Source organism: Cebidichthys violaceus, unplaced genomic scaffold (assembly GCF_023349555.1).
Source record: "Cebidichthys violaceus isolate CVI_PGR_0920_01 unplaced genomic scaffold, fCebVio1.0.p SCAF_539, whole genome shotgun sequence".
Lineage (NCBI taxonomy): Eukaryota > Metazoa > Chordata > Actinopteri > Perciformes > Stichaeidae > Cebidichthys > Cebidichthys violaceus.
Window position 1 is genome coordinate 12,823 of NW_027176749.1, and position 12,060 is coordinate 24,882.

The 12,060-nt window shown below is 46.8% G+C and overlaps 1 protein-coding gene across 1 annotated transcript; it reads right to left on the reverse strand.

Annotated features, from left to right (window-relative positions):
• Nucleotides 1-4,107: 4,107 nt before the first annotated feature.
• LOC137888425 (partitioning defective 3 homolog) lies at nucleotides 4,108-11,384 on the reverse strand. The gene is made up of 2 exons (XM_068731811.1): nucleotides 11,065-11,384; nucleotides 4,108-7,110 (listed from the first exon to the last, which is right to left on the reverse strand). Exons 1-2 carry the CDS (start codon nucleotides 11,133-11,135, stop codon nucleotides 6,699-6,701), a joined length of 483 nt encoding a protein of 160 aa, XP_068587912.1. The 5' UTR covers nucleotides 11,136-11,384; the 3' UTR covers nucleotides 4,108-6,698.
• Nucleotides 11,385-12,060: the final 676 nt, after the last annotated feature.

Here is a 12,060-nt window from a genome sequence, read left to right on the forward strand (position 1 = left end):
AAATCTAATCTAAAATATTCAACAGTTCCAGGAAAATTAGGAGGTTAATTCTAGGAAGCAGAAGTACAAAAGTAAGAACTAGAGAATGCGCTAATTGCACTAGAGTTGATACATGTTTGTTTTGGACACATACTACTGATAAAGAGGGCAGAAGAATCTCCTCACTGCAATAACACATTCCTCACATTCTATACAGATAATTCTGTTTTAGCAGAGGCACTGCGAATGGCTGCTTTCGCAGAGGTCTTAAAAACTGCACATGTATTAATAAACACATTCGATTCGATCCATGCTATATGTCAACATGCGTTCACAAGGTTGTTGAGTCTGCGTTGCATGTAAGAGGGTCAAAGCATTTATGATACCACGGTAAGAAAAACAAACTCTTTCCAGATGTCCGACAGGTGTAAAGGAGGTTAAATCTGGAGAACTTCCTCCTGTTAGTTTTGTCTCCCATCTCGATTTATGGTTCCGTGTCTTCCCCCGCTTTTGCAACTTCTCCAGCTTTGTCTCCAAATTCCAGAAGGATGGTGTCATCTGTGCATGAACGTCGAATAGATAAAAAAAAAAAAAAAGAAAGTGAGCAGAAACAGGTGTCACCTCTTAACGGGCCCTTATCCGACCTCCAAGTAAGCTCAATAGCTTAACCCGCCCCCCCCCCCCCCCCCCCTTTGTGCGAGGTGAGCGTGACATTACACAAAATAATAGGCCTCGTTAATGGTGACACGGTGCACGGATGGCGGCGGTGGCTGTAAAATAAAAGGTTTAGCAGACTCTTGTTGTGGCTCTCTGTTGACAGAAAAAGGGCCGCGGTTGAAACCATGCGTGACATTGCTCCGGGGGTGATGTGGAAGCGCATTCAAATGTTGCAGAGCTGCTGAAAGGAGAATGAGAAACCATACAGAGGGTAAAGTTTACTGGCCCCAAGAGCAGGATGTGGCTGGTCCTGTAGTACTGTAGTGTCACTGTGTCGTTAGCAGGTCAAGGTGCAACTGCGAGATCCGGTCCAGGGCGCTTTACAGACCTGGACTGTGCCACGGAAGCAAGTAGTTTTTTTTGTTTTTTTTGTATAATTGAAATCAAATTAACTGATGAATTTAAAAAGCAATTGTAAATTGATTAATTATATTTGCATTTAGATTATGCAGCTAAATGATCATTACATTCTGATTGGCGCCACCGACATAACAGCTGGTGAATCAGAGCTACTGCTGCGGCTCTTTGACTTAGAATGAATTCATTTATTTAGACGGTACATCTTTAAATTGAGGCAAAATGGAAACGACAAAAACTAATTCAAAACCAATTAATTTTGAGATCAAACGCGATAGGTAAATGTATAAGTGAGTGAAAAAAACAAACATTGAGAAGCATTTAAAAATGTGTTTTGCAATTACATATCAAAATTCAATTATAACTTTATCATTTAAAGGCTGACGGCTAATGTGTGTGTTCATTGATTATAATTTGGTGGCGCACTTTTGACTCCGTACCTGCAGGTTTTAAGGATATTTCTGCTTATATTTAGTTGTGTTCAAGACTTATTTTCCCCACATTAATGTGGACTGTTCATCATTTTTCTCAGGCATTGTAAAAACCTGGCCGAGCGTCACAAGCGTGATGCCGAGATGAAAGCCTTTGTGCCGAAAAAACACATCAGCCTGATGTTTAGGCCGGTCCCGTCTCTCGCCGATGTTACGGGACGTCAGAGTGATGCAACACGAGCAGCATCACCTGTCGGAGGGGTTTTATTGGCGAGAGATCAGAAGTTTTCCGCGAGCTAATGGAAAGAGTGTGGTTATGTGGCTGGAGCCAAGAGAAACAACTCCTTAATTAAAGAAACCTCTGCATGCAGACTTTGGACATCGCGCCAAACACATGGTAGGCTCTGATTATTTCATGCATCATCACACTGAAAACATCATTGATAATAGAAGCAATGCAATACATCTTTGAACACATTATATTAACTCACGCAACAAGACTCACGGCCCTGAGAGGCTTCACTGAGCTAAAAAAACACGCTCAAGGTGAAAATGCTAATGTTTAGCAGGTATAACGTTCACCAGCTTAGTTTTGCCTGTTAGCATGTTAACATCTGCTGATGTTAGCATTAGGAATCACAATGTTACCCTTTGGGGACCACGTCTGTCTGTGTGTTGGTGTAGTGCAGACTAGCATATATGCTAAAACAAAGAGGGGCCTAAAACTTCATATATACGCTACCATGCAACTGTCCTTGAAATAAGCATAAAGATAAATGCTAAGAGACCTGAGAGAGGAAGCCCAGGCACACCTGTTTGTCTCACATGGACTGCATTAAACAAAGGAGGCACTGTGCGTGTTCCACATTTCAGCGGCGTTTGAATACAAATGTAAAGAGACGGACCGAACGGCATCCTGTGTTCTTGTAAATCCACGCCTGGGAGAGCCGAACGTCCTCGCTATCGTAAGCCTCTGTGTGCGAGTGTTTCCTCAGCGCACCTTAGAGGAAATGTTCTGAAGGTTGAATAGGACCAAGGCATGACGACACAATCTTCTGCATGTACAACTCCCTCTGGATATCACACACACACACACACACACACACACACACACACACACACACACACACACACACACACACACACACACACACACACACACACACACACACACACACACACACACACACACACACACACACACACACACACACACACACACACCATGAAGTCAATCAAGAGAACAGACTGTCGCGAAGGATAAAAGCACCGGATGAGGCAAAAGGGATTTCTCCATTTCCACCTCTTTTCCCTCTGTTCTCAGTTTTTCGGTTTCCTCCAACACACACACACACACACAGCCGGCTGGCTTAAGTAGCATTAATGGTGTTTGGTTAGGACGTCACCTTTGACCATCAGAACAAAAACAGTAGCAGGGAGCCGCTCAACAGATCCCCTGTGAGGGACAATGGGAACGCGGTTGGACTTAATAACAGGAAGCTCAGCGGCGTTTAGGGGAGATTACCTCAGCGTGTTGGACAGATCGGTCACACACACAGCGACACGGTTGTTGCAGAGAAGCCAAAATGTTGGTCTGATCAGCCCATCTGATTCTCCCACAGGAACCAATGATGTTTCACTTGGTGTATATATATAATCTCTTCTGTCACCGTCGGCCTCAGAAGAAGACATCAGCAGGCGGACCTGACAGATCTGACATTTGACGGCAGAACGAGTCCCTCCCGCTGCATTAAAAGACTCGTGTGGACCCCGGTTCAAAGCCGGGCCGAGGAAAAGAAAAGGCAGAAACAGGCAGAGGTTGTAAACAGGATGCAGAACAGCCTTCCGTTTTATTCTAAATTTGATATGTACAGGAAAAGTGGCTGTATACATTTCTTATTAATATATCATGTAAAAGTTTTCTGGAAAAAAAACGACAACAATTGCACATCAGCTTCCATTTCTTATTATACTTTAAAACACATCATGGTACAGCATGGTCGAAGGCAATGTCAAACGGGATACAAATACGCTGATAACCGCTCGTAAAGTGTTGGCTCTTGTAAATAAAATAAAATTAAAACAAAGAAAAAAAGCTTCTGGAAGGAGTACCCCAAAAAAATGACATGTTTCAATATATCAAAAATGTTTAAAAACACACTGTAGCCTGTGTGCCGTAGTGTCGAATCACATCGCGTCCCTCTCTTGTGTAAAATATTGTGATATGATATCAGGCACTTAGCGATTTTTCTGACCCCGTAACTGGACAGCAAAGTCCACGACGTCTGGAGCACAGGTCAAATCCATCCTTCTCAATGTGTTCACAGCAGGAAGTGCTGGCCACTACAACCAAACACCTTCACTGACGAGTCATTCAGAGGACGGGTATGTTGTCGGTATCTTATTTGGTAACAGTTTTCATCAGCCCCACCGCAGCGTGGATTTAAAAACACACATGGACAAGGGGCCGTGGTGCGTTCGTGTCATTACACCCTGGTACAAGCACACTGCAGACGGGACATTTTAGCTTAAATCAGAGTCGTGTGAACGGTGTGCACACTGGAATAATGCCTTTTTCTTCTTCATCTTCTTACTGTCGTCATCATTTATTACCCCCCCCCCCCACCCCACTCAGCCTGCATCTCTCCCAGCGAGGGCCTCCATTTAACTAACGGGAGATAATGTATGTCACGCAGCTTCACTCTGCATACCGGGAGTGTAGGAGTGAAGGGCAATTATGCACCGCCTGTTTGTTTTCCACAGCTCAGCGATGGCCATTTTATATATATATATATATATATATATATATATATATATATATATATATATATATATATTTATATTTTTTGTATTTCCCTTTGCTTTAAGTTTGACCTCGGCTCGATCTCATTTGTTTTCGCTTGCAGGCGGAGACCGTCATGTCGCAAACATTAGCGATGTCAAAGAGGGGCAGGTTCAGACCGGGAGAATCGGATGCCACCTACTGCAACAATTACAGCTGGTGGGCCGGGCGGGCCGTGTGAGGGATTTATAAAAAAAAAAGGTGCACAAAACAGAAACACAGAGCACCATCTATTGCCTCCACGCGGCTCTCAACATGGCGACGGGCTCGGCGCTAACGGCGCTAGCCTGAGGGGGAACAGGAGGGTGGGCGCTGAGATCGACTTTGTTCTCTCAAGACATTACTCAACTACACAGCAAGCAGTGTTCGCTGCTATATTAATGATCTTAATTTCAAATTCAGCACTTTTAAATGTGTCAGCGATGCCCAAGGTCTCATTTCCGACTCATAACTACAACGAGTCACTGGGCTAGCATGATTCATAGCTAATGTCACCGCTTTAATGGGTCGCTTCACTTCAGTTTTGGTTTAATTTGTCCAGGTTTTGAGTCCTATTATTCCCATAGCATTTAATTTGAAGGGGCAATTAAATCTGTGTGAGAACGTTTGCATGAAATTTCACTTTTGACGCAGAAGATCTCCTAAATGGGGGAAGGTATTGTTGCTTTGTCGAGCTGCACCTTCTCCTGTGGGTAACATCAGCTGCTCCACATGCGAGCCACGGTCACAAGACAGGATCCGATGGTCCAAACACGTCTTCTGTAATAAACTGTGTGACTGCATTGTGGTAAGTGACTGAAGTTAAGCTGAATGTCAGTTTGTCACTGAGAGCTTCTGTGACTACCGCTAGCATTGTTCTCGGTGGCTAACTAGCCCTGTGAGTGTGTGACCACTGCCTGTTTCTAGTGAGACCAGGCAACTTGCTCTGGATCATTTACACACCACACTGAGAAATATCCCCCTTTTTCTTTTCTTTTTTTGGGGAAAAAAGCAGTTCTAAGAAACATTTCTCAAAATTGTCAGCTAAATGCTTAAAAAGGTAAAATTACAGAAAGCAATTACAGCAATTGAAAGCAATTAACTCATGAGGACAATTTTGCCTTTTGTTAAAAAAAAGCCGGGAGAAAAGCTGCAGCTAATCTCACACTGGCAGGTTTATTGTCTCTCTACCCATCGCTATTCTGGCTCGTTTTTTGGTGCTTTTATTCCTCTCTTTATGTCAGAAGCCGGGGCCCTCTGTCGGTTCCTCTGGTGGCAGCGTTCTTTGGCTCTGGCAGGCAGCAGGTGGCTTGTGATGAAAAATTCAGAGCAGAGTCTGACTCTGGAGACGAGGAGGAGGAGGAGGAGGAGGAGGAGGAGGATGGTGGTGAGCAGGAGGAAGAGTGAGGGGAAGGGGAGGGGCGACATGAGAGGAAGGTGGGAGATGAGCGAGGAGCTGAGGAGGAGGATGAAGGTGGGGGTGTTGAGGTAGAAGAAAGAAACGTAATGAACAGAGAGGCGACGAGAACGAGAGGAGGATGGGAGCCAGAGCTCCAGACAGACAGACAGACAGGCAGGCAGGCAGGCAGGCAGGCGGGCCAGCGAGTCAAGCCCAGAGCGGTGCAGGGGGGCCAGGCAGAGGATCAGAGCCGTCTACCCTCTCTGCCTGGGTCTCCTCCACGGAGATAACGCACGATATGAATCATTTATGAGGGGGGGGCTTTTCTTTATTAATAACACGCACACTGTGCCCCGCTTCTTTCATACATTTCATACGTGTTTTCTCTTCTCCCCGGGGGAAGTACTCGAGTGAGAGAGAGAGAGAGAGCGATCGCTGAGGAGAAAACAGAATGCAGAGAAACGCCGTCAGCGGGGGTCGAGTGTTAACTATAGACCCCCCCCCCCCACCCAACGGGACACGTTTTATTTTAAAGCCACGACACGAATGCCTGATTGTGAAACATGTACCTTGTCACACGCCCACACACTAAACCCACACAGAAAGTGACGCCTCCCCATGGGCTCAGAAGAACGCCCACTCACTTGCCGGTCGGCCCGGTTGATTGTCAGCACGTGACGGCGCCGGATCTCGATGAATCAAGAGTCCTGGACGACTGCGAGCGAGCGTCGGAGAAGACACCGAGCGTCTCCTGTCTGTGGGAGGACGAGCGACTGACTGTAGGTCGTCGGCACGGCGGGGGATTGAACACAAACACCCACATACTGAGCACACTTCACATCTGGTTACCTCTAAGACCACCGCTAAGCTATAAGACCTCTAGGTTGTCCCCTCCGTAGCGTCCACTTTGACTCGTTTCTTCAAGGTAATCCCCTTAGCTCCTGTGGCACAAGTTCTCCGTTCAGCTCTTCATCCATCAGTCCAACAATACTCCTCAAGAATAAAAAAGTCTTCCTTTCTCCGACCCGATTCTATTGAGCCTCGCTAACTGCGAAGGCGACGGCGGCACGTCATGGCGGTACGGACCCTTGGGGGAGGCCGGGTCCTTCAGGCGCGCTGTAGGGTACCCCTCGTAGCTGCTGTTACCGATGCTCTCCTGCATCAGCTTCCCTTTGGCTTCCTGCTCTCGGCGCCTCTGCTCCTGCCTCAGGAGCTCCTGGGCCTCCAGGAGGACCCGGGCGTTGACCCCGCAGCCGCCGCCGCCGCCGCCGCCCGGGTATCCGTTCCTGGAGCCCTGGTAGCTCGAGTACCTGGGGTTGTCCTTGGCCGTCTGGAAGACCTCACCGGGAGGGTACGCCTTGTCCCACGAGTCCTGGGAGATGGTGCTGGGGTTCTTCCTGGGTTGCCTGGTGAGGAGACAGGAAACAGGAGAGGAAAAGGTGAGATGCTCCGTGAACATGACGCATCGATGATTTGTTTCGCCCTATTAAGAAAAACCCGAAATGTCATACATGTGAGACGTTTCATATGAGCGACTTGGGACATGTGTGATTTCTGGTACCAAATATAAATAAATCAGGTGATGCAGTTTCAAACAACCACACATAATGCGCCGATACGTTTCTCCATGACACACAACTTGAACCCTCTAAGTCGCATATTGGGACCTGGTCTGCTGGGAAAAATATAGCCAGCAACAATAATGTTTGTTCAAAAGCCATTACCTGGTGGGAGAGGGACTAGTGTTTGTGCTTTAGCTGAAACATGGTTATACTGTCAGTCGCATGGTAGCCAAGACATCACATTCAATGAAAATGAGGAACCATTACAGCCTCACAAACTGCCTCTGGGCAAGTACCGCCCCCACAGTAAAAACATAGCTAACCATGTCAAAGTCCCCTTCCAGCCCATTAGGCCCATTTCAAGACGGACAGAAACAACCATCGGATCTGACAGACAGGAGCAGCAGACCTTCAGCAGGTGGAAGAGAAAGAGCGAGGCGACCATCTTGTTCCGCAGTGGATTTAACATGGGATTGGGTATTTGACGCTTGACACTTGTCTCAAAAGGCACGGATAGTTGTCACGCTTCGGAGGGGATGTCCTGCCCTTTACCGCAAAAAAATAAATAAATCCAGATGTGTGACATCGCCTCTCATTTTTGCTTGGCTGGCCTCTTTGTGGCAGCCCCTGCTTTTGTATGTGTGTGTGTGTGTGTGTGTGTGTGTGTGTGTGTGTGTGTGTGAGAGAGTCCATACGATATGCATGAGTGTCCCAAGCCACTACAGCTCCACCCATTCATCTCGAGGACACGGCAAAAATGAGAGCAGAGAGAGAAGAAGAAGACGACGACGACGACGACACACAGAAACATCAATGGGCTTTTTGACTTGGAGCCATACATAATTAGCAGGTTTATCAGCCAGCTGTGAAGAAATCGTATTATTCCCGTGTTTGGATTTGAGTAGGAAGGGGAGGAAAAAAAAGAAAAAAAAAAACCTTAATGAGAATAGAAAAGAGCCTTTGTTTTTATTCAGCAGAGATTGGACGCAATTGGGAATGGATACGCTTCTCGATCGGCGAGATAGGAGAATACAGCCCGGGTTTATTCCCGCTCACGCTCGAGTGATTCCAATTTTCAGAGACAGGCATCCCCGGCGTCTGATTTCATTTCATATGTTGACAAAGAGGCCGAAGCCCGGTCCTGGCCCCCCAGCTGAGACATGCAAACCAGATCAACTCCCTCTGTCAGATACCGTGCCAAGGAAGGGGGGGGGGGGGGGGGGAATGTACATGTGCGGTAAATACAGAATGATGTATGCGGTTGTGTATTCCACGCATGCACACTTTGAAACATGACAGATGATAAAACAGAGAGGTTGAAAGGTGACAGAGTGAGATTGAGAGGGGGGAAAAAAGAGGCTTCGTTGAGAGGTTGTAGTGACGGGGGGGGGGGGGGGGGGTTGTGAGACCAAACGCCGCTGCAGCTGTTGCAGCCGGCACTCGGTCAGCCCCGTGATGGCATTACTTTGGCTCGGAGATCAGTGGCGGTCGTCGATGATGAATATGAAGAGCACTTCATCCGCCGCCCTTCCTTTCAAACGGCAGCGGTTTATTTTCACTTACAGGTCCTGGTTTTAGGACGGGGTCTCGCCCAGAAGGGATCTGACCTTCTATCGAGTACGAAAGCTGCTTTTTTTTAAGGAACGCCGCGGCCATTAATCACGGCTCCATTCGCAACCCTGGTCATGCTCTCCCATGAAGGATTCCGTCCCTCCGCCAATCCCAATCCGAGGCCGCTCCACATTTAGTCCGTCTCGGCCTCGCGATGTCACGCGATGGTATGCTGTAAGTCAAACAATAGCCGGTGTTCTCGAGACACCGCAGCAGGGTTTTATCCAAACAGAGCAGTTTCTTAATGGAAATTAGTGGAGAAGCGAAAAAAGGGACGCGGGGCCCACAGGATGCTGCCTCTGACCGCTGGAGCGAGACGGCAGTTCATTAATCTTTCAGCAAAAGCCGCCTGCAATATTTATCAAGGAAGGGATTTATGTCGATAACAGTGGATTAGGGTACGTTGGTGAAGTAATAGAAGATAATGTGTTTAATGTTGTATATGTGTGGTAAGTGCAAGCTGATGATGTGCACCTGGTCTGCTTGCTTTGACCTCGTGGGGCTGATAGTTCCAGAGAGTAATTACAGACGGCTTCAGGGAAACATAATAACTGAATAACAGAATAATAATCCTGCCTGATTCAAGAATAAAAAACGCCCAAAAAAAGAGGCCAACTCAGTCTGCTCTCCCGCACCTGGACCTGAGGCTCACATGCATGAGATTCTGAACTTCACATGAGTCTAAGGATTCTGGGTCTAGTCCGGCATAAATACACTTGACCCGACGTCACTCACACTGCAGCTTCATCATTCCTGAAAAAAACCACATCTAAAATTGCTTCACAAATGGCAACCGAATGTTTGATGAAACCCTGTGACACGCAAGCAAACAGTCGAGGGCCTGATCCCAGAGTGACCTCTGAGACCTTAAGACCCCCCCCCCCCCCCCCCCCCCCCCAGGGGGCCTCACTGACGTCACCTGGTAAGTGCTTGAGTGGAGACGCTGCAAGGGCTCAACACGGTATAAATAGGAAGGGAGCAGCACTTTGAGGCGACGTGTCATGTTACCTTGATGACGCAAAAATCATGTAATGTAAAAATGTAGGTTCGGACTTCTTCTAAACGAAGGGACGCCTGAGTGAACGTCTGACTTGAATGGCTTCCCCTGGTTAACCCGTGATTTAATGTCACAGCAGGAATTTGGGGCATTTCCCTCAGACTGTGAACTGTGTGACTCAAAATGTCAGACAGACAGAGAGAGCCCTGAAGCTTTTCTTTTGACTGGACAGTGTGAGAACCCCTCAGCCCTCCATGAGGACTTTGGGCCTGAAAGTCCATGAGGGCTGGGTCATGGTGATGGTCCCTGTCCATTTAGGAAGACATCTTGTTTGACAGCTCATAATAACATGGTATTGTCCCCCTAGAAGAGTCTTTCAAAGGTTTGAACAACTTGACATTTTGTTAACTTAATGATGATACATTGATGATTTATTATACTTTACACAATAAATGTGTTTCTGCATCATAAACACACATCTTTAGCTCATTTCAAACTCATTTAATAGCACCAAGATTAAGGTTTTGTCTTGTTTTTTTGACTGTTAACGTATGAAATGTCCCCAAATCTCCAATAAGTCCCTTCCTGTACCCACTACTCCTCACACACACACACACACACACACACACACACACACACACACACACACACAACACACACACACACACACACACACACTCTCTTCCTGGAACAACAGGCAGTCATATCATGCGGATCAAAGGGAATTACATTAAGGAAAGCAATCATGTCAGATCTGTGTGATAGGGTAACATGATCCGTCCATTCTGAGGCTGAGGGTGTGTGTGTGTGTGTGTGTGTGTGTGTGTGTGTGTGTAGGTTTGTGGTCTGAAACTGACCAGCTGTGACCTTTTTTTTTCTTACTCAGAGGTTATATATAAAATCTGCTATCATTGCTGTAACACGGCTATTACAATGAATCAGACACGATCTAACAGGCGTGCACAAACGTGAGGGTACACACGCACACGCACACACACACACACACACACATACACACACACACACACACACACCTTGAGAGACATTACGGTACATTACATTAAATTACAGGATGTAGAATAGATGCAAACACAGTCACAACCTCCTGGACACATCTCACACGATGCCCAACAGACAGACAGAGAGACAGTCAGACAGACAGACAGACAGACAGACAGGGTCACTCTTACCGTGGCAGGGAGCTGTACTGCCGCTGTGCCTGGGCGAACGAGTCTCTCTCCTCCTGTCGCTGCCGCTGCATCTGAACCTCGACCGACACCGAGTGGCGACCCGGCTGGCTGTACCCGCCCTGACCATTGCTGCTGGCGTTTGACTGAAAACAGCAAGACGGCAGCACCGGTTAACACATTTAAGTGGGTCATAGTGACATTTTGCTCTTTAATATCTGTGTGGAAGTGGAAAAATATTGTGTTTTCTCATTAGAATGTGGGTGAACAGCCCCTTTAATTAAAAGACACAGTGTTGAGGCTCCAGAACACGCCGATTCGGCTCCGGGGTCGTCTGGAGGTTTTACACTCCCAGAGTGAGAGAAAGAGTGAGACCTCTTCTGTGTTCACTCAAAACATTCATGACGGTGAACTGCCTGCAGCGCTAATGCAAGATGGATGTGTTGAATGGGAGATGTTGGAGGAGCCGACACTTTACATGAAGCAGATCAGTCTATTTCATGTAATTGGTCCTCCACAGTTCATCCTACACTATACGCTGCGCTTTATAATAACGGTAATAATCTCTAATTACGATGCAGCAATAAAACATTGATGCGAGCCAAGTTGAAATCAAACAAACTTTAAGTAACATTTAGAAGTGGTAAATCAAAGGATGTATCAGATGAAACATAAACAGGACTTTTCTGTTATCCAGTCACGGTGAGTTTCATCCTTTAAGCTTGAACTGAAGGATCTTACAGAGTGTCTCCTACAGAAGCTCCTCTCTGTTTGGACAAATGGAAACTGTATTTCACCAAATCGGATTTGACTGAGTCGGGAGACAAAACATGAGACACGTGATCCCTGTGTTTAAATTCAAAAAGCATGAAAATCACCACAACTGGACTCCGACTTTTTTCACACAGTAGCCAAATAAAAGTAGCAGCAGTCCCTGAAACAGGATCCCCACAAAATCCACCCCCCACCCCCCCCCCCAAGTCCAAACCACAGACACTT

What these genes read in the sequence shown, in the direction of transcription:
- LOC137888425 (XM_068731811.1), bottom strand. Translation starts at nt 11,135, where the DNA reads ATGCAGCGGCAGCGACAGGAGGAGAGAGACTCGTTCGCCCAGGCACAG. An exon ending in CAGTACAGCTCCCTGCCACG is followed by an intron (nt 7,111 to 11,064) that starts GTAAGAGTGACC and finishes TCTCCTCACCAG; the next exon opens with GCAACCCAGGAAGAACCCCA.